The sequence below is a fragment of the Epinephelus fuscoguttatus genome, linkage group LG6 (assembly GCF_011397635.1).
Source record: "Epinephelus fuscoguttatus linkage group LG6, E.fuscoguttatus.final_Chr_v1".
NCBI classification, from domain to species: domain Eukaryota; kingdom Metazoa; phylum Chordata; class Actinopteri; order Perciformes; family Serranidae; genus Epinephelus; species Epinephelus fuscoguttatus.
Genome location: NC_064757.1, coordinates 17,680,148 through 17,701,224, shown reverse-complemented (window position 1 = coordinate 17,701,224; position 21,077 = coordinate 17,680,148). Strand labels below are relative to the sequence as shown.

At 40.1% G+C, this 21,077-nt stretch overlaps 3 protein-coding genes across 5 annotated transcripts in view; all 3 read left to right on the top strand.

The window, feature by feature from the left end:
• Positions 1 to 360: 360 nt before the first annotated feature.
• Positions 361 to 1,337, top strand: LOC125890622 (beta-microseminoprotein-like). Its single transcript, XM_049579340.1, has 4 exons — positions 361 to 515; positions 632 to 713; positions 816 to 921; positions 1,006 to 1,337. The coding sequence occupies exons 1-4, from the start codon at positions 513 to 515 to the stop codon at positions 1,133 to 1,135; spliced, it is 321 nt and encodes a 106-aa protein (XP_049435297.1). The 5' UTR covers positions 361 to 512; the 3' UTR covers positions 1,136 to 1,337.
• A 1,824-nt stretch (positions 1,338 to 3,161) lies between these two features.
• Positions 3,162 to 7,227, top strand: LOC125890620 (beta-microseminoprotein-like). Of its 3 annotated transcripts, none has more exons than XM_049579339.1 (4): positions 3,162 to 3,823; positions 5,202 to 5,283; positions 5,383 to 5,488; positions 5,587 to 7,227. In XM_049579339.1, the coding sequence occupies exons 1-4, from the start codon at positions 3,803 to 3,805 to the stop codon at positions 5,714 to 5,716; spliced, it is 339 nt and encodes a 112-aa protein (XP_049435296.1). In that variant the 5' UTR covers positions 3,162 to 3,802; the 3' UTR covers positions 5,717 to 7,227. The 3 variants fall into 3 exon arrangements, with proteins under 3 accessions (XP_049435296.1, XP_049435295.1, XP_049435294.1); XM_049579338.1 differs by lacking the exon at positions 5,202 to 5,283 and adding an exon at positions 3,979 to 4,060; XM_049579337.1 differs by lacking the exon at positions 3,162 to 3,823 and adding an exon at positions 4,670 to 5,049.
• Positions 7,228 to 9,813: 2,586 nt separating this feature from the next.
• Positions 9,814 to 21,077, top strand: part of LOC125890618 (anthrax toxin receptor 1-like) — a 31,141-nt gene continuing 19,877 nt past the window's right edge. The window contains exons 1-10 of the mRNA XM_049579335.1: positions 9,814 to 10,329; positions 13,341 to 13,412; positions 13,514 to 13,585; positions 14,156 to 14,237; positions 14,402 to 14,435; positions 15,715 to 15,794; positions 16,492 to 16,560; positions 17,137 to 17,217; positions 18,010 to 18,070; positions 19,772 to 19,870. Of these exons, the coding sequence (XP_049435292.1) occupies positions 10,145 to 10,329; positions 13,341 to 13,412; positions 13,514 to 13,585; positions 14,156 to 14,237; positions 14,402 to 14,435; positions 15,715 to 15,794; positions 16,492 to 16,560; positions 17,137 to 17,217; positions 18,010 to 18,070; positions 19,772 to 19,870 (835 nt within the window). The 5' untranslated portion in view covers positions 9,814 to 10,144. The remainder of the gene's footprint in view (positions 10,330 to 13,340; positions 13,413 to 13,513; positions 13,586 to 14,155; positions 14,238 to 14,401; positions 14,436 to 15,714; positions 15,795 to 16,491; positions 16,561 to 17,136; positions 17,218 to 18,009; positions 18,071 to 19,771; positions 19,871 to 21,077) is intronic.

Genomic DNA, 21,077 nt, shown 5'->3' with positions numbered 1-21,077 from the left:
CGTGAGTGCTTTGCTGTTTTGATGCATAATGCTCTTTTCTACTTTACTGAAGTGGTTAGTGCCTTGGTTGATTATTAAGGTAGTTAGTTGAAATCTATCCCCAGTATGAGAATGACAATAGAAATTTGGGCAGACATGTAGGCCTACAGTCACTTAGATCATGTGACACTCTGATCAGCTGCCAGAATGTCCGATGGTACCAAAAGACCGAGACATTTAAATATGACTCTGAGGAATTATGTTTTGTCAAATGTTAAAATTAACCTAGCCTATTTTTTTTAAATGACTTTTAATGTGGATGTTTTTTGTTTTCTTTTTTTGGACAAATGTCCTAGGAACAGTGATGAACTCTCCCTAGTAAACTGACCTCCCCTCCACCCTTCACTCCCCTTATTTGATTCCAAAGGTCTGTGAAGACACACTGTTTAAAAGACAGAGCCCCTCACTAAAAAACTATATATTTTATCCTCTTACCTAAACACAATTCAAACCGGACGAGTCTGACTGCCACTATGGTGAGTTTTAAAACTGATGAGTTATGAGATTTTATGAGAAAGTAATATCAATCATGGAGGAGGAGAGAGTGGTTTTAAAATGTGTTGTTTGTTTCTGTTTTATTTTCTCCATAAAGAAATATTTGGCTCTGGCTTTTCTGCTTTGTGCTTTGGCACCACTGTCCAATGCATACTGCTTCCAGAAGGAGGTGGATCCAGGTAAAGGAGAAAAGCACATATCTACATGCAGACATACAGTATCTAGGATGAATATATATATAAATCTTGAAAACATTTACTACTTTTTCTGTCCACCCATAGACATGACCCATTGTCAGGACGATGCGGATGGGACGTGGCATGCTGTCGGATCTTCATGGAGAAACAGTCGATGCATGGACTGTACTTGCAGTGGGTGTTGCAGTGGGTAAGTACACAGATCACAGTTACTAAAGTTATATCTGTATTTACATATTCTACTGTTAACTGTGTATTTGCTGTGTATTTGCAGGTATTCAACCCCCATACGGATCCCTGATGAGTGTGTGTCAGTTTTTGACTCAGAGGCTTGTGAATACATAGTACACAAGAAGGACGACCCATCTGTACTATGTCCAATTTTTGGCGCAGTGGGGAAGTAATGGGTGGTCTGAAGGTCTGAAGTATTTACTCGGGGGAGAGAGCGAGAGGCATGCAGGTGTGATCCCTCACTGGCTTCTCACCAAGAAACACCACCTGTTTTGTTGGTTGTGAGATACGATTAAGCAGGAGGCACAGCTGCAGTAAATTGAAAATTAAATATGCTGTGAATGAAATTCAGATGAATAAATACATAAATCATAACTTTCTTCAATATTTATTTTTTGCATAACTTTGTATTAGAAAGAAAATCATTTCCTAAAGAACACAAACCATGTTAAAGGGCACTCCACTGATTTTAACCAGTTTAAATCGGTTACTCACAGAAGTAGCTACTACGCAGGATGTGTAAACAGTTGTATAATGTTTTATGTGGCTCTGCAGGAAACTTTCCAAAGTTTGAAAGAATAACATCAATGATGTCATCAGAGTTATCTTAGGTTGGACATTTTTAACAGGAAGCCTCCCTTAAAAACTTGAGCTGTGGGGTTTTTGGAGGCGTGGGCGGGGTCACAGAAGACACTGTTCAGTTGTATTATGGGAAATGTAGGATCCATTGTTTTTGGAGCTTGACGCACACTTGATTCAAAGTCATAATATCTTAGCCTCTGCTGCTTCGATTTGGACCATTCATTTTTAAATCTGTCTCTTGAGATCTTCCGTCTTTAAGAAAGGTAAATGCTAAATTTCTGGAGTGCCCTTTCAACATAATAGAAAACTGACTTGTATTTGTGTTTGCAGACTTCACCAGATGTTTCAGTTTCAATTTTAATTTCAGTTTTATAAAGCCCAATACTGTGGGGCTGTACATAAACATAGTGTTTCTTTTAGTTAAATGCTAATACCAGCATGGCAAAATGTTGACAATTGCAATGCTAACATGCTGACATTTGGAAGGTAGGCTATAATGTTTGTCATGTTCACCATCTTAGCGCAGGGTGTTTCATATCCTTGTAGCTATTCTCATTTTATGATTAAGCACCTTGTGTTTTGAACAAAATATAAATAAATAAAGTTTAAAGTTTAAGTTTTAAAGTGTTAGCTTGCAAACATTTGCAAATTAGCACCCTCAACCAAAGTACTGGACAAACTGAAAATGTATCCTGATGATGATGACTAGATGAAAAAACAGGGGATCCAGTTACCCATAAGAGGAGCATGGATATGTCCATCAAATTTCATGACAGTCTATCCAACAGTTGTATATATCATATGTAATCTGCCAAATAAAACGAGTCCATTGATAATCTGATGACCTATAGTGGTTTATGTGCTTCCAACACAAACCTAATTTTCACAGCCATCATTCAAATCATACAAGTCTGGTGTCATCGTGGTGAGTTTCTGTTATTATTTCTTAAATAATTTGAGAATATAATTGTTGGTGGCTGTTTTGAGCTCATTGGCTCATTTTCGCAATGTCTTTTTTTTTTTTTTTTTTAAATTTTACAGACTGATAGAAATGAAGTTCATGTAAAAGCCCTTTTTTTCAATTCCAATGGATCAAATGCAGTGCACATATAAAATCATAAATCATTCTAAATCATTTCATTTAGAAGAAATGTCAAAGTCACTTTCATTTCTAATACACATTGCACTGCCCATTTAACTTATTAAAATTCTCATGATTTTACTTTCATAAAACGTAGCCAGGCTATAGCCTAATTAAATCTGCCTGTCACTTGGTGGGGAGCAGTGACAAGACTCGAGGAACCAAGGAACAACATAGCACTGAATAGTATAGTTTACTACCCCGTCTCTTTTGTTGGAATCATGTTAGATTTCCAGATCTACTACAAAACTGAGACCTTCACGGCCAATATGGATAGAAGGAATGATCACAGCCACCAATAACTGTCAATGTACACATGGGCATGTGAGTTTTGTTTCAAGATAGACCTGTCCTTGAAAACTGTGATGTTCTTTGCTCCTGTGAAGAAATATTTGGCTGTGACTTTGCTGCTTTGTGCTCTGCGGTCACTGTCAAATTCATGCTCTACATATTCTGTTGAACTCTGTGTTTGCAGGTTCTCAATCCCTCTTGTTGGCTACTGCGTGAAAGTTTTTGACCCGGAGGCTTGTAGTGCACAAGGACAACCCATCCGTACTATGTCCTGTTCGTGGTGGAGTAATGAGGAAGTGATGGAGTCAGTGTTTTGAGTGGTCTATACATTGCATCTATTTTCTTTTGTTGTTGTTGTTCGAGCAAGAATCGAAAATAAAAAGCAATAATGCAATTTGAAATGAATGAAAAAATACTATTAAATTTCTTCATGGTGTACTCTACTCTACTCTGCTATTACTTTTAGCACAACTCTGTAAGAGAGAGAAAAACAGAAACCATGTTAGACCATGTTGGCGCTCCACCAACCAAAGACTGAGACATTATGACTCGAAAAAGTCAGATAAAAGTAGACATGATTCATGGGAGCGTTTTTCAGATCTTAAAAATGACTTCAAATGACTTTGTACACTGTATCGTCTATTTCTTTATTTGTTGTGTTCAGGCAAATACAAATAGTGGTGACCTCTTCCAGTAAACTGACCTCCCCTCCACCCTCCACTCCCCTTATTTGATTCCAAAGGTCCGTGAAGACACACTGTTTAAGAGTTGCTCATTAAAAAATACAATATATTTTATCCTCTCACCTAAACACAATTCAAACCGGATGAGTCTGACTGCCGCTATGGTGAGTTTTAAAATGGATGAGTTATGAGATTTGGTCACAATTGTTTGTTTGGAGCTGTTTTTGTGTTTTGAAGGGATAAAGTAATGTCAATCATGGAGGTGAAGAGAGTGGTTTTAAAATGTGTTGTTTGTTTCTGTTTTATTTTCTCCATAAAGAAATATTTGGCTCTGGCTTTTCTGCTTTGTGCTTTGGCACCACTGTCCAATGGAGCCTGCCACCACAAGGTCATGAAACCTGGTAAAAGAAAAAAACACATATCTACATGCAGACATACAGTATCTAGGATGAATATATATATAAATCTTGAAAACATTTACTACTTTTTCTGTCCACCCATAGACATGACCCATTGTCAGGACGATGTGGATGGGACGTGGCATGCTGTCGGATCTTCATGGAGAAACAGTCGATGCATGGACTGTACTTGCAGTGGGTGTTGCACTGGGTATGTACACAGATTACAACATTTCTGTTTTTAAGTAGAAAGATAAATAACTCATCACATTGGTATCCATACATACTACTGTTTTATGCATTTGCAGGTTCTCAACCCCCGTGGGATTCCCTGACTACTGCGTGAAAGTTTTTGACCCGGAGGCTTGTGAATACATAGTGCACAAGAAGGACGACCCATCCGTACTATGTCCTGTTTGTGGTGGAGTATTGAGGAAGTGATGGAGCCAGTGTTTTGAGTGGTCTGTATGTTGCATCTATTTTCTTTTGTTGTTGTTGTTGTTTGAGCAAGAATCGAAAATAAAAAGCCACTAATACAATTTCAAATGAATAAAGAAATACTATTAAATTTCTTCATGGTTTACTCTACTCTGCTACTACTTTTAGCACAACTCTGTAAGAGAAAGAAAAACAGAAACCTTTTAGACCATGTTGGCGCTCCACCAACCAAAGACTGAGACATTATGACTCGAAAAAGTCAGATAAAAGTAGACATGATTCATGGGAGCGTTTTTCAGATCTTAAAAATGACTTCAAATGACTTTGTACACTGTATCGTCTATTTCTTTATTTGTTGTGTTCAGGCAAATACAAATAGTGGTGACCTCTTCCAGTAAACTGACCTCCCCTCCACCCTCCACTCCCCTTATTTGATTCCAAAGGTCCATGCAGACACACTGTTTAAGAGACAGAGTTGCTCATTAAAAAATACAATATATTTTATCCTCTCAACTTAACACAGTTCAAACCGGATGAGTCTGACTGCCGCTATGGTGAGTTTTAAAATGGATGAGTTATGAGATTTGGTCACAATTGTTTGTTTGGAGCTGTTTTTGTGTTTTGAAGGGATAAAGTAATGTCAATCATGGAGGAGAAGAGAATGGTTTTAAAATGTGTTGTTTGTTTCTGTTTTTTCTCCATAAAGAAATATTTGGCTCTGGCTTTTCTGCTTTGTGCTTTGGCACCACTGTCCAATGGAGCCTGCCACCACAAGGTCATGAAACCTGGTAAAAGAAAAAAACACATATCTACATGCAGACATACAGTATTCATGATGTATATATGAATCTTGAAAAACATTTACCACTTTTTCTTTCCATCTATAGACATGACCCATTGTCAGGACGATGTGGATGAGACGTGGCATGCTGTCGGATCTTCATGGAGAAACAGTCGATGCATGGACTGTACTTGCAGTCGGTGTTGCACTGGGTATATACACAGATTACAACATTTCTGTTTTTAAGTAGAAAGATAAATAACTCATCACATTGGTATCCATACATACTACTGTTTTTATGCATTTGCAGGTTCTCAATCCCCGTGGGATTCCCTGACTACTGCGTGAAAGTTTTTGACCCGGAGGCTTGTGAATACATAGTGCACAAGAAGGACGACCCATCCGTACTATGTCCTGTTCGTGGTGGAAAAGGAAAGTGATAAAGTCCTTGTTCTGAGTGGTTTTAAGGTGTGAATTCATTTTTTCCCTCTCTTCTGTTGTTATTGAACTGGAGAGAGAGCGAGAGGCATGCAGATGTGATCCCTCACTGGCTTCTCACCAGGGAACACTGTTTTGACTGTAACACACGACCAAACAGGAAGCAAAGCTGCCGGAAATTTAAAATAAAATACCGCGACACATGACATTTCAAATGAATGAATGAATAAATCAGTTTAGTAATATTTGCATAGAAGAGGCACAGGAGAAAACAGCAGCTTCCATGAAGTATGGCAGTGTGAGAATTTCCGTCATTATTACCTGGTTCCCTATAAAACTCAGCCATGCTCTCTTCTAAAGTCATTTTTTGATCTGTCCAGTCACAATCTCTACTGGCTAAGAACTTCTAACTATCATTCCTCAACTTGCTCAGAAAGGACTCGAGCTGAGACATTTAGCACGCCACTAGCTAGGACTTATTGGAAATGTTGGAATTTGTTAAAGGCAGCTAAAACACATAAATATTAAATAAACAATATTAGATGGTTTTCCCCCCAAAAATCCCTTCCTCATCTAAACACACAAAGCTGTCCACATACAGAAACAGAAGTTCCAGTTTCTCCCATGGATAGGAGAAATGATTCTGGTTACCAAGAATGTTCAATGATGGCTCAACCCAAAATAAAAAATAGTTTTTCTTCCTCTGTAGTGGTATCTATCAGTCTAGATTGTTTGGTGTGACTTGCTGAGTGTTGGAGATATCGGCTGTAGAGATGTCTGCCTTCTGTTGAATGTAATGGAACTAGATGGCACTTAGCTTGTGGTGCTCAGAGCGCCAAACAAAATACATTTGAAAAACTCAACAGCAATGTCTCTTTACAGAAATCATGACCTGGTTATTCAAGATAATCCATTGAGCTTTTTAGGAACTATTTTCTTTCTACCAAACTATCCCCACTAATTGTTTCACTACGCTGAAGGAGGCGTGCATCTGCTCATGGATGAGATGCTCATGCTCTTGACAGTGTTAGATGAAAACACTGATGCCATCTTCCTCGGCTGAGCTGTAACATTGGCTCAGTAGTGCTAGGTGAGCTAGCAGTAGATGCACACTGTTGGCGGGCAAGCAACTGTGTCAGCTTCCATCCTGCTGGTCTTGATCAAAGTGTCAGCAGTCTTCAAACAGCCAGCCATGACCCGGGTGGACAAAAACCTGCTGAAGAATCATCATAAGCAAAACTGAGACCCATCTCCTCCAGTTTCCTGGCAGTGACATTTACAGGAAAGCTCAAGCCAAATGTGAGACCAGAGGTTTAAATTACAGTACTATACGCTAATATATTAATTAAAATACTGCATCTGAAGAACATTTTTATAGTGAATTTCTATTATCGTTATAATCATGAATGTTGTGTCCAGCAGCACTATAGACTGCTGGGCAACCAACAATAAAAGAGAACCTGCAAAAAACAGGCTGCATACACACCAACCTCATAAAAGACAAAAAATCTCAATCAAGCACTGGCATATGTCATATTGAAAGATATGATGCTATTTTGAATAGTTGAAATGCTTTTTAACATGTGTGTCCTGTTTGTGATGCAATGTTTTTTTCTGAATAAAATTAGAGTTAAAGTGATTCCAATATGGTTTCATGACATTTTAAGATGCAAGCAACATTTGATGATTATCAAGATGAAATCGTGAATTGCGATTATTTTGGCCAGGATAACTATGACCTGAAATTTTAGTATTGACCCAGGCCAACGACAGACCGTTTGTACTCTGAGTAAATCCGACATTTCAGAGTGAATTGTGTCTCCAACAACTGGCTGCATCTGGGCAAAAGTAAGTATTACAGTGTGATTTTGACATGGTTTGTCTATGGCCATATTAGTAACAGTACAGTAGTACTTGCTTTTTTATATCTTATTATTATGTGTGTAATCATTTTACTGGTAGGCATGACTCATTTTCAGGACTCATGAGCTTGTAGATAGGTTTTCAACGAGAACAACCCTGTGGCCACTTTGTTCTTGGACAAGGGAAGTGATATTGTTTAGTATATGTCCTGCCACTGTCCTAGATATGATTGAAAATAGTTGATCGATGACTGATTGATTCAACCCTACCAAGTAAAGCAACTGCTTTCCATTGTGCCATGCCATCTTGCTTATAGAGAGGAGTTGTGCAACTTGTTTGATTGAGATGGAGTCATTGAAGCTCATACTACTCTACAGTTTGCTGTGTGCAATCTTAGAATTAGAGATTATTGATTTGTGCACTCATTTTTTTACCAGTCTTGCATGAATTCAAATCTGCAAGAAAGTTCAAAATTCTAATTCAAATCTGACACAAAAGAACATCTTTGGGGCGACAGTAGCTTAGTCCATCGGGACCTGGGTTGGGAACTGGAGTATCACTGGCTCACGCCCCCATCTGGAGCAAGTACGGAGCATGGGCTGGTAGCTCAACAGGTGCCATTTCACCTCCTGGGCACTGCTGAGGTGTCCTTGAGCAAGGCACAGAACCCCCAACTGCTCGGGGCACCCCTCCATGGGCCTCTCACTCTGACATCTCTCCATTTAATGCATGTTTAGGTCCTGTTTGTGCATGTGTGTGCATTTTGGGCCTGTGTGTATATGACAACACAGTGAAAAAGTTGAATTTTCCCTCAGGATTGACAAAGTATTTATTTTCTTCTTCTTCTAAGAGGAACTCTCAGCGTGTGAATATGCAAAATATACAGAGCAACATGCTGTAGGTAGTGAGAAAAACAGAAGAAAAACTGATAAACAGATAACCAAGCAGAACTTTTTTCTTTATTATCTTTGTGTGTCTGCTTGTGTGCTAAATGTGCCGAATTCCAACATTTAAAATCCTCTGTGTCCACAAACAGTCACTCTTTCCTCTGACTCAAACCTACTCCTGCAGAGAAATGTAAGCGGCAGGGGTGGCTTAGAACAGCAGCCAGTAGGAACTTCCCAATGATGTCATTTTGAGGGACTTGCAGATATCACAGTGCTCACATAAAATAAATCACATAGGACCAAGCATTAAAGGAACAAAAGGGATATAGGTCATCTAGTTTCTGTGTTTCCCAAACTCTTTGCACCCATTTCTCTACATATGTGGTCGATACTTCATTATAGTGCAATCCAAAACAACACCATGGCAAGCTAGAAATTAAAATCAGAGATGAGTCAACATCTCTCTGACACAGTTTCTCTGATACAATTGCTGGCCCCCCAACTGGACCCCTCTGGCTAAAGTAATTGGAGGCCAACATGAGGCCGTGGTGTGCTTATGTTCATTTTTTAAGCGAGGGTGAAGGTTGATAGTTGGGGGGGGGGGCTAAACAATGCTCCAATGGTATGGTCAAATGTGACCCTTGCACTCCCACCTTAAGATATCTGAATGGAAATGGGCTCTGTGGGTACTCACCAGTCTCAGCAAATGATTTGTTGCTTGTTCTCCTTCAAATTAAAGCTCTATATTGGAATCACCTAACATGTAGATAAATTGCACATTAAAACATGACTGTTGTGGAACTTAAAATGTTAACTGTACTGCTATTAGTCTGTGCACATCAGATAATTAGTAATATTAACTGCAGGATAAGAAATCAAAGTATATGAGTATGTGATTCCTTCACTCACATATTGACACAGTTTTCAGTCAGCCTATTAACTTTTACAGTATAATAGAACTCCTGTAATTTGGTTATGGCTTGTGGATTTGATCTGGTGTGCCACCTCAAGATTTTTAGTGGCCCCATCTGGCCACCTCAATGAAAAATTTCTGTGGGGGCCGCTGCACAACAGGCTTCACAAAGGTAGTGTTTACAGCAGTGTTACAGTACTTGGGGTCACAGAGTTTATACTTAACGGGCTGATGTTTTAAGCCTCTTGCAACGTATCACCACTAGGCGGCAGGACAAGCCAGCAGATTCTGGTGTTTCCACTGTATTGTCTTCATCACTCTCTGCAGAGAGAGAGACAGAGAGAGAGACACAGAGGATGAGAGAGAGAGAGAAAGAGAGAGAGAGAGAGAGAGAGAGAGAGAGAGAGCTGTAAAAAACAAAGAGAGTTTTGCAAAGACTCTTAAGACATCCAGTGTGTGAGGATCTCTCTGTTGCATGGTCTTGTCATTAACAAAAAGCAGCAAGAGTGGGAGGTTGTGGAGCTCTTCTCATCTTTTGTGCATGCTGTGTCGGAGCCAGTGATGAGAGGGTCCCAACAACAGTGAGAGCCACAACACTCATGCTTTCTCTCTCTCCCCTCCACTTCTTAGTGACACTCACTGCTCTCCTTTGGATTATTGCTTTTTTTATGCTGGAGACGTCCGTGGAGGATTGAAAGAAGAATCAGCAAGGAGGATTAACTTTGCAACTTCTTTAAACCAACTTTTCCTTTACTGAAGTTGGTTTTATGAGATTTTCTGCAGCCTTCAGAATAATGCCTTTGTGCTGGAGCAGAAGCTCCTGGTTTCCAGTGGTGTTTGGTGCTGCGCTGGTTGTTCTCACTGCTGGCAATGCTGGACCGAACCAGGACAGAAGGCAGGCTGGGTCATCCTCATGCTTTGGAGGCTTTGATCTCTACTTTGTTTTGGACAAGTGAGTTACCTGATACACATTACCTGACTGTCTTAAGAGAGGGTGGATGAATAGAATTGGCTCTGTTGGCAAGTGAAAGTCAGTCATGTTAATGTCTATGATGTATGTAAGTTAATGAGTGAATAAAAACAACATTAATTTTAGATTATGAAAAAAATGTGTATTTCTCTCCACCAGCTGAGCCTGACTTGAATATTCCACTCATCTGTCTCTGCTTACAGCCTCAAAATAGGTACTTTATGCATGATTGGGAATGCATGAAGTTCATATGAAATATTCTATATTGTTTTGGAGCTTCTCCCATCATGGTCTGCCAAAAATGTTTTCATGATGTCATCCCCATTTCTGTCATCGGGACGCCCCCTGGTGTCATATCATGCAGGAAAATGGATGAATGGGCCGGTGAAGCATTGTTTTGATAGGCCTTGATCTACATTTCAGCTTGGCATATGATGAACATTACAGATGGTAACGGTTAGTGCTGTGTTAGGTGTTCCCCCATTCATCAGTCAGCTGCAGGGCTACACAGGCTGCAAGCACTGTGGCTGCCTGTTGTGTTTGGTGATCATCCTCATTAACATAACATTTACCACGTGGGCAGTTTTTATCCAGAATTGCTGCTAAGTGTATCCTCAAATCTCCTCTTCTCTCTTAGAGCTCTAACACAGTCTGTGTATCCCAGCAGAGGATGTTTGGGCTCCCTGCAAAGTTGGATACGTCAGTCTTGATTTAGACACAGTTTCCATGTTTATCTAACCTGGTTTTTGGTGGCCTCTGTGTCTCCTTTAGCCATGCACTATGGGCCCCTGATCCAAACAACCACACTGAACATTTACTTGATCATACTGATTACATTTTGATGAGGCTTATGCTTCCTTTAATTTCTTATAATTTGTGCAGTTATCTGGGGGGTTATACATGTTGCATTTGTTAATTCAATTTCCATGCTCTACAACTTTAGCTAAACAGAAATTGAGCAATCTCATCCACAAAGCCAGTCATGTGAAAGCTGTTTCTCAAAAGGGGTCAGTGTTATGCACAAGCAGTGTTTACCTGAGTTTTCCTGACTGGGACTTAAAGAGAAAGCCGGTATATTGTAGATAAACACGCGCACAGCTCCTCTGGCACTGACAGTTAACTTACCCAGGCTGTTGCCTTTGGACTGGAACAGAGCACTTACCTTATGACATTTGTGTTTTGCAAACCTGGCTTAAAACTACTTGTTTTTTATTACAAGCCAGAGTGTTTGCCAACTAGGTCAACAACAGATGTATCATCCAACTCCTCATTTTTTCTTATCTGGAAGATGGGATTGGAGGATTGCAGGCTTCCTGTCTCTGTAGCGCTCCCTCCGGAGATGGTGATGGATTTTCCAGTTGTCCTACATTACATGCCAGTGCCACCTCTCTGCACACTGATGTTACTCCAAGCAGAAATTACACAATTGTGCATAACAGAGAGTAATTTTAAGCATGAGCCATGTTTTAACGACACAGATTTATATTGCATGTGTGACCTGGTGGGCATCAATTCACTGCATTAGCTGTTCCTTGTACTTTTATTTTCCTGTCTTCTCTCCAGGTGGGATCTTAGCTCACTCCACTGCATTTTAGCAGTGATGTCCTCCACCTGCCCTCACTGTACTCTTGCAGTATCTGCCTGATCCCTCTTCTCCTCCTCTTCTCTCCTCTTCTCTCCTCTTCGTCTTTGCACTGCCCTTTCTCCATTACATGCAGATGTTCCAGTGTTTCAGCGTGTTGGCTGGGCTGTTTGTGCTGGGACTTGTGTCATGGTAACAGTGGAAAAATAGGTGTTTTGAGAAATGTTTCAGGGGGGGTGTGGGGTTATAAAAACAGTTTAAATGATAAGCATCATCACTGATACATGCAAGCTCGCAAACTGTTCTTTATTAACCTGATGTACCCATATATTGATCTCTACGGACAATTAGATAATTAGATTAGATGATACATGACCAAGAAGCTTCCCTCCTCCTAAATCTTTTAGCCATTTATCTTACTTTCCTAACAGAGCAGGATACAGAGTACTTTGTGGCTGATGCTTTACAATCCATTAAAAACATCAAGTAAGAATGTGAACAGTGCCAGGTCAGTTTGAAGTTCATCAGCAGAAAGGGAGTGGAGTGCAGGACGATTAACATGCACACTGACCTAGTTGAGATCACAGGGTTGGTCACATGAGGGCTTAATGAGGGTTCATTTATCTGACTCCAGTAACACTGGTATAATTGCAGGTGCATTATAAAGACGTTACCAGTAATCTGAGGAGCGCGACATCATTGCTATTCCTTAGAATAAACCAGCTGTGCTGCCAAAGCATTTACTCATGCAGGCTCTTGCTGTTCTCTCTCCAGTTAGAGGTCTATACCATGCATGGATTACTGACCTACTGGGCACAGGCCCAGGGGTCAGGGGTGCAATGATTGCAAAGACAGGCAAAACGACCACTTGAGACACAAAAACACTGCAAAGACATGTTACTACAAAGATACACAAAACTACCACAGAGATGTAAGAGACATAAAATATCAACAAAGGTATACAAAAGGACTGCAAAGAGATGCAAAGCAACTACAAAGAAACCCAAAGTAATTACAAAGAGACACAAAAGGACCACAAAGACATAAAGCTATTACAAGTGGAGTCAAAGACCACACGTAGACTCAAAACAACTACAAAGAGACATAAAATATCTACAAAGGGATGCAGCAGGACTACAAAAAGAAGCAAAGCAACTACAAAAAGACATAAGATGACCCCAAAGAGACACAAAATGATTACAAAGAGACATGAAATGACTATGCAAATAAAATCGTCATGTTTTTGATCTCTTTTATTCTGGGGGTCTTGCTTCTAACTGAAAGGTGTGTGAGGCTGTCTGAATGTCTGTTCCATAATGTGTCCATGGTCTACTGTTAATTTGGCAACACTCAAACATGGGCACAGAGAAGAGATCATGTATCGTTATTAACTTGGCTTTTCTCTCCTCAGATCTGGGAGTGTGCAGAATCACTGGACAGAAATCTACAACTTTGTTGAACATCTAGCTCATAAATTCCTTAGGTAAAAATCATAACTGTGTCATCAAGTGTCTGTGGGAAAATATGTTACAAGAAATGATCACTGATCCAACAGAGTGTAATTTTCTCTTCTCCTTGCCACAGTCCACAGTTGCGGATGTCCTTCATTGTGTTCTCCACTGAGGGAAGGATCTTGATGAGCCTGACAGAAGACAGGTGGGTGCAGATCCCCTCAAAACTGCCTTTAATCCTTAGCTTTTTTGCCACGCAGCTGAGTGGAATGAGTCTAACGCCAGATATGGACACACGCCACACAGTTATGATCCTTCATTTTCACGACCCAGAAGATTCCAGACAGATACTTTCCCTCGCTGTGATCTGTCTATAGTGTTGCTGGTCTGGACAGCTAATTCATCATGTGGTGTCTGACACATTGTGGGCAATTTATGTGTCTAATCTTTCCTCAGCTGAGCGTCACAAAATATTTTCACTGTTTCACTGCTTCCCTCATATCTTATTCTGCAAAGGGCTCATTTCCTGTCTATCTGCGTGAGAGTTTCTCGAGCCAATACAAACCAGTACTGTTTCAATCTATTCATCTGTTACACATTGCTGGTATTTTCTGCAAATTCTGCACTTATGGAAACCATTATTCTGTTACCACGCCTCGCAGTGTCTGGTTGTAGTCAAAAGTATGTTCACAAATGAATCTGACAAAATAAATATTTTCAATTTGATTGGATTATCAACAATGTGGATTACCTCGTCTTCTGTATGTTTGCTCAGGGAACGCATTCGTAAAGGTCTAGAGGAGCTCCAGAGGGTTCTTCCAGGGGGAGACACCTTCATGCATGAGGGCATACTGAGGGTGAGCAGCCTCTGCATATCCAATTCCAAGCTGGCATCTGCTTTATCTCAATACTGGCTCCAGAACAAACACGGCTGTTGTGTTTGAGCATGGATCAGTTCCTCTATGCACTGCATGCAACTAGATAGATAGTCTTTCAAACTGGCTTTTCTTTTTTGTCACAGGCCAGTGAGCAAATATATTATGGAAACACTGAAGGTATGTATTACTTTTATATGCCTACATTAGCAAAACACAGTAAATTCAAGTCAATTTTCACAAGCAACTAAGGATAAACCAAAACTTTTTTGAATGTATGACCAATTCTGTGGGTATTTGCATCACAGCAAGTCAGTGGTTCCCAGCTACAGGGATGTCCATGGTGGTCACAAGATACATCTGAGGGGTTGTGAGAAGATTAAAAAGTTAGCGGGAAAAATAGTGATAAAAATAAATTAAATGCTGCATCAAATTGCAGTAGAAAAATGCTGACATTTTTGTCTTCCTTTTTTTGAAACACTGGATGGCTTCATGCCAACTAAGTATTCAAATTAAACAACCTGCTCACAGCTTAAGGGCACTTATTAACCTTAAATGAGGTGACCGAGTTGACTTGACTGAGGTGACTGAGTGGGATCCATTGACTTAAAGCTGGGACAGGCAGTATTCTGGGAAAAGACAAAAAGGACCTCTAGTCAGCGCAGTTCTCCCTTTTCACAGCTGTTATCCATCTGTATTTTCTTTCATGTTGATGTTCAGGAGGAAATCCATGTCATGATATTCTGCTATCCCTCTCCCATCTACTTGTACACTGTATTACTAAACAAGTTTGCACCATGGTTAAGGTGCTAATGTTGTATTTCCTTGTCAATTGACCAGGTGTTTTGCCCACCAGTGACTACATGTCGTCACTCTGTGACATCAGCTTGGTTGCTCTTTTGATCTTTTTGATAAGCCCGTCTTTATTTTTTGCAGTTGCTTTGCAGTGTAGCCAGTTGTTGTAGCTGAAATAGCATCTTTTTCTGCAGGATTTTCCACCATTGAATTAGACTTTCACTGAAGGGATATGCCTTCCCATCTGCATTTGCAGTGCAGCCAACAGGAACGCTCTCTCTCCGCAATGTCATGTGACTGGCCAAAGTCTCTCATTGTGGCCTAAATTTTATAAATCCTGAAAACATAGCCACAAGGAGGTGCAGAGGTCTAGTGTTCGTTCAGACTACTTCAATTACAATGTCCTCAAATTAGATGCAAAAATAAAACTGCCTACCCCAGCTTTAAATAACACCTTGGTTTTGCTCCTTGACTTGGAATTGCCTATGTGAATAACTGTGTTCAATTTTGAATAGGAGACCTTCAAGGATGAAACTCATAATTATAAAAAGCAAGTAGATTTTGCAAAAACAGCAGTAATCTTATCAATGCTGCATGGTTATTTGCAATGGGGGAAAAGAGTATGGAATTGCGGCAGGGGTGACCAAATTCTCTCTGTCAGCAGGTGTTCGCACTGCCAGTGTTATCATAGCTCTGACAGATGGAGAGCTGCACGAGGATCTTTTCTACTACGCTGAGAGAGAGGTGAGAGAGACAAAGAGAGATCAAATGGGCCACATAAATTATAACCAGGTGAATCGTGTGACTGAGCATGTGATGGAGCAGATCAAACACCGACACCCTATACATCACCACTTTGATCCTTTTACTTTAGTCTGGAAAAGCGGGGTCAGAGCATCAGTCAAATTTATACATCCCATAAAACCCAGTCATTCTCCTCACATCTGCACTGGGATCCAAGGATTTATTTGCTCTTCAGACCATTCAGGCACTACAGGTGGAGGTATACAGCCAGAGGCTTTAATCCACTTTGAGTGCGCTCAGACACATGTTGACAGCGGGGATGAAGTGAAGCTGACATTTCCAGTAGCTGGAAATGTTCCACTAGTTGGCTGTGGGAGGTCTTAGATTGTCATTCACTGTCAGACTTGGCACCAAAAAGCCACAGGCATTAATGCTTGTAAACTAACTATTTGGCTTGTGTGTTCTGTTTGGCATTCTGGCATCTGTGTGACATTTTTTTTGTCATATGATGTCTGAATAATATTATTCACCAGGAACATGGTGTTGCCCAATTTCTTGTAAAATCTCATTAGAGGCCAGATAAACACGAACTTTATTTAACTATGTTTTGGATGATATTATGCAATGCAGAGGTGTAATTGAAGCCAGGTGTTGAGCTTCTTCCTGTTTTTGCTGTGAATCTGTGCATATTTGACAGGCCAACCGCTCCAGAAGTCTTGGTGCCTCTGTTTACTGCGTGGGGGTGAAGGACTTCAATGAGACACAGGTGTGTTTTGTTGACTAAGTTTTAGTCTGTACCTTAATATCTCATGATGTCTAAGCTTAAGGGGGATGCAATGGATAGTAAAAGTGTAATTTGAAGCTTTGTAAATCGAACTATTACTTTGAAAACAATGAAACAAGTGTTTTTAAGCAGTTACAAAGTGCTTTACATTAAGTAAAAGCACACTTTACCCTAATCTGTAAAACTTCTGACACTTATATCAGTAATAAAATCAGCAAACAAGCCCTCAGGCTGTCTTCCTAGTGAACTGAATTAAATGTTTAAGAGTTCCAACAAGGACAAGAGATGTACATTAAATGTCTTCAGACAGTGTATGCATTATTATACACGTATTACCCTAATGATAATGTGAGTCAAGAATCTCTTTTGTCCTCCATTATGCAGCATGAAATCTTTTTAGTATGTCTTCTAAAATAAGTGAATTAGGTAATATTGTTAATTGTGTTCATATGTGCCACTTCTGTAATCAATTACGCTGTGAGCTTAACTAATTCTGTGTCTTGGATGAATAAGAGTGCAGTTGTCGCTTGTGATTGTAATAACTTGTTTCCTCTCCAGCTGGCAAAGATAGCTGATAGTAAGGACCATGTCTTCCCCGTAAACGATGGATTTGAGGCCTTGCAAGGGGTCATCGACTCGGTAAGGATTTCATTTCTGCCCACAGTGATGCCAATAGCACCAGTTACACTGAGGGCTGATAGACATTTGAGGAATAACATGACTTCAAGGAAATCATCTTGTTTTAATGGACTTCGTGTAATTTCCCCCATCATTTCTCCTCTAATTCGTCAACAAGCTGCTCAAATAGAACACAAACACGACAAAACAGGTTTAAAGCACGATAAGTTATTCTGTCCATGGAGCCCGGCCAGGGACAGACTTCCAGGAAAACCTGCTGCGACTGTGACTTTCCTGCTTTTGATCATTGCAGCTGATGTCTGGCCAAACATGATCAAAGCATGTGCTGTATCTCTTAAGACCCACCTCAGTAGTGTTGACTCAAATTTTTGTTCTTGCTAGCCCGAGAAATGAAAACCAGTTTGTCATGAAGGGGCTGTTACTGGGATACGAGGTTTGTTGAGCAGAGTTAAAGGTCAGGCAAGCTGACTGTCATCTGGAGCAGATTAACTGCAAACCCAGGGCTGTTGCTTCGTATTCATGTGAGCGGGGCAGTGGGTCATGAATCAGTCTTCTTCGTCTTCAGGGTAACAGTTGGTATATTCCTGGAGAGCAGCAGTATCTGCACTACACAAATGAGAATAGAGGGAAACTTTAAGCCTAGAGACCTGAGTGGCAAAAGGTTCACTGACAGGTACATAAAAGTCATGGCTACAGTGAAACCCAGTCACTTAGAAGAGTATAGATAGCCACAATCTGAGACTCTTTAAAAATGATCCATCATCTGAGATTTGTGTCTCCTCATCTCCTCAGATCCTGAAGAGGTCCTGTATCGAGATCCTGGCAGCAGAGCCCTCTAGCATCTGTGCCGGAGGTAAGACAAGGAAGATTTACCTCCTGTTTATCTTTGTCAGGCCACTTAATAAATGAAATCAGACAGTAGCACATCTTAAATGAGCCTTCATGATTTTATTGACACTGGCTTCCTTATGTATCTGTAAACTAATAACGATTGCAAAGTTTATTTTTCGTTTAATATATTTCTTTTCTGACCTTATTAAAAGTCATTATGTAGATAACTATTGGACGGATAACCCTCCCCTTTGCCATATATTGAGCTTGCATATTTGATGAAGGTAAAAAAAAAAACAAAAAAAAAAAAACAGAAATGGCAATAAAATATGGTTATTACACCAAATAAGGAAACATTTTGGGATTTATATGTTGTTAAATAGGTTATACATTTGCCTAAGTCATATACAGTACATTATCTGACATTCAGCAGTGATGTTATCAATGTTTTGTGTCAGTTAGACCCCAGTGAAGTGGGAATTCCTGTCATATGTCTTATACATTCCAGTGACAGAATTTCCAATAGACAAATTTTCTATTGGAATTTGTGAGAGGATGGTGCTGCATAAAAATTACTGCTAACCCTAATCACGGCCATAGCCTGACATTGCCAGACCAAATCACAGATGTAAAATAATCTGGAACCTCTCGGTTTATTTTTTTGTTTTTAAAGGAGTGTTATTAACATCTGACATAGCGCTGGGGGCCCAGTGACCAGGTCTGCCCTGTGTAGATGGTCAGTCACGACACATCAGTACAGAACTTGACGCAAAGAGAAAAAAAAATGCACCTGAGTGACAGATGAATTCAAACAGACCACAGGGATGAGCTGGCATATTATGAGTTGGAATATTAAACTTTTGTCCCCACCCTGATGGAAGTGCAGCAAATGCATCTTCCTTTTCAAGACAAGTTTTAAATGCAGTTGGTTTTTCTTCTTTTGGCAAAAATATACCACCAAAGCTCTGCATCAGCTGCAGCCATCTTGGTTTTCTTTGACAATGCCTCAAAAGTGCTTCCCATACTACATCAACAGTTGTGATTAGCCCAGCATGTCTCGCTGGAAATCCGTCCAAAGCAGATGGAGACTAGACACTTTTTTTTTGTTCCTAAGAGTGTTCTGCCTTGTCCTGCCCTACTATGGTCTGATTGGCTAGTGCTAACCCTAACCATGGCATCTTTACCCTAACCGTAGCTGCCTCCAACTTTGACACGTCCAAACCAGGCAAAACAGTAGGCGGAAAAAAATGTGTTGACCAGACGCATCTGCTTGTGCAAATAAATCACGATATGATGATACAATCACAGATACAGAACAGATAAAAATCCATTGTATTTAGCTGGGCTCCAAACAAAACATTACAGATCATTATGACATTATGCCAATATAGGCTACAGTATGTTTACAACTTGTGTATAATGCCAGTCAGCACATTGTATATACAACAGCCTTTTAGTAATTGTGAGACAGCTTTATTGTGGCATGTGCAAAGCATTATACCCATATGTCAATGCTTCTCTCTGACCAAATCTCTCTCTCTCTCTCTCTCTCTCTCTCTCTCTCTCTCTCACTGAATGCATTTCAAGCCAGTCATGGTTGTTGTCAAATAATGTTCTAACATGATGAGACGTTTGGGTTTTACTTTAAACCACAAATCCAGTTAATGGTAAATTTATTTTCAATTCTTGAAATGACGTTTGCATTTCTCCTCTCCTTGCTCAGAGTCCTTCCAAGTGGTGGTGAGGGGGAATGGATTCCTCCACGCGCGCAACGTCGATAAAGTCTTGTGCAGCTTCCGCATCAACGACACCCTCACTAAGAGTGAGTGAAACATGGCTGAACATCTCCTCAGTGTTGAAACAAAGTTTTGATTCACTTCATGTGCAGTTTGATCACATGAGTGTTTTAACTGAGTACACACTGACTCAAAGCTGATCACTCAGTTCATTTACTATAAAAACAGCTGGATTAAACTCATGAGTGTGCAGGCGATTGTAAAACTCCTCTAAATTACACCTTACTGAGCTTCCCAAAAGTCGAACACCAAGTCAGCCACACAGCTGGAATCCTCTGTGATCAAACAAGCAGCCACGCTGGTGTTACTGGTCTTATGTTTTTTAAACAGTACATTGTGTAATTTTACAGCCTGGAAAGGAAACAGAAAGAAGAGATAAAGGAGAACGAGAACCACACACGAGGTAGATGGAAAAAAGGGCCTTAAGGATACACAGTTTCCCCACACTCTTTTACTGGTGGTTTACCGTAATAGTTGTTAAAACCACTTCCTACCAGGCATGCCACAGTAGCTGCACGAGGTGCTGGTCTAATTACAAAGCAAGATATATACCAGTACCATACCAGCACCGAGGTGCAAACAAAATGCCTGAGGGAGAGGTGGTGAACAGATGTGTTTCTTATCTAACTTGACATGTTGATACATCTCTGTGTCTTTATCAGTCAGCTGGAGTTCGTCGTATTCTGATAGAGGAATGCATGAGCCTCTTTTTTAGACTGGAAAATTCCTGCTGTCAGCTCTCTTTGCTGCCTTCCAAGTGGTCTGTTTTGGAGTTTAGTACCAATTCGCATGATGGTTAACCATCTTTTCTGCTTTCTCATGTTTATACTGTATTTAGCATGCATGATAGCACACATGCAGGACTTATTAGCTATCCAAAGGGACTGTGTTCTTCTCTTTAATGGTAATTACTTTGGTGATGCCATCAACATTCAGCACAGGCATCTTGCACTTTAAATCAAATTCTTGTAACAAAGTGAAACATTAAAAAAGTTCTCAGTATTAATCAAATGTTAACAATTCCTCTGAATGGTAATTGTTTCTGCGTGATACAGCATCCAACTTCCTGCAGACAAACAGCGGACATGGAAACAATTTGAGTAAAATTATCTCCTTATGCCAGTTCCATTATACTTGTATACTCCTCCAACAGATCCATTCACTTCTCTAGATTGTTTACACACAATCCTCTGGAACTTGTTTACTTCACATCAGGGGTAAACTTTAAATGAA

Bases quoted from the DNA above. Each gene is read 5' to 3' on its own strand.
- LOC125890622 (XM_049579340.1), top strand. The intron at 714-815 runs GTAAAGGAGAAA...GTCCACCCATAG, and splicing joins CCAGAAGGAGGTGGATCCAG to ACATGACCCATTGTCAGGAC. The intron at 922-1,005 runs GTAAGTACACAG...GTGTATTTGCAG, and splicing joins TGCAGTGGGTGTTGCAGTGG to GTATTCAACCCCCATACGGA.
- LOC125890620 (XM_049579339.1), top strand. From the start codon at position 3,803: ATGAGTCTGACTGCCGCTATG. The intron at 3,824-5,201 runs GTGAGTTTTAAA...TTCTCCATAAAG, and splicing joins TGAGTCTGACTGCCGCTATG to AAATATTTGGCTCTGGCTTT. The intron at 5,284-5,382 runs GTAAAAGAAAAA...TTCCATCTATAG, and splicing joins CCACAAGGTCATGAAACCTG to ACATGACCCATTGTCAGGAC.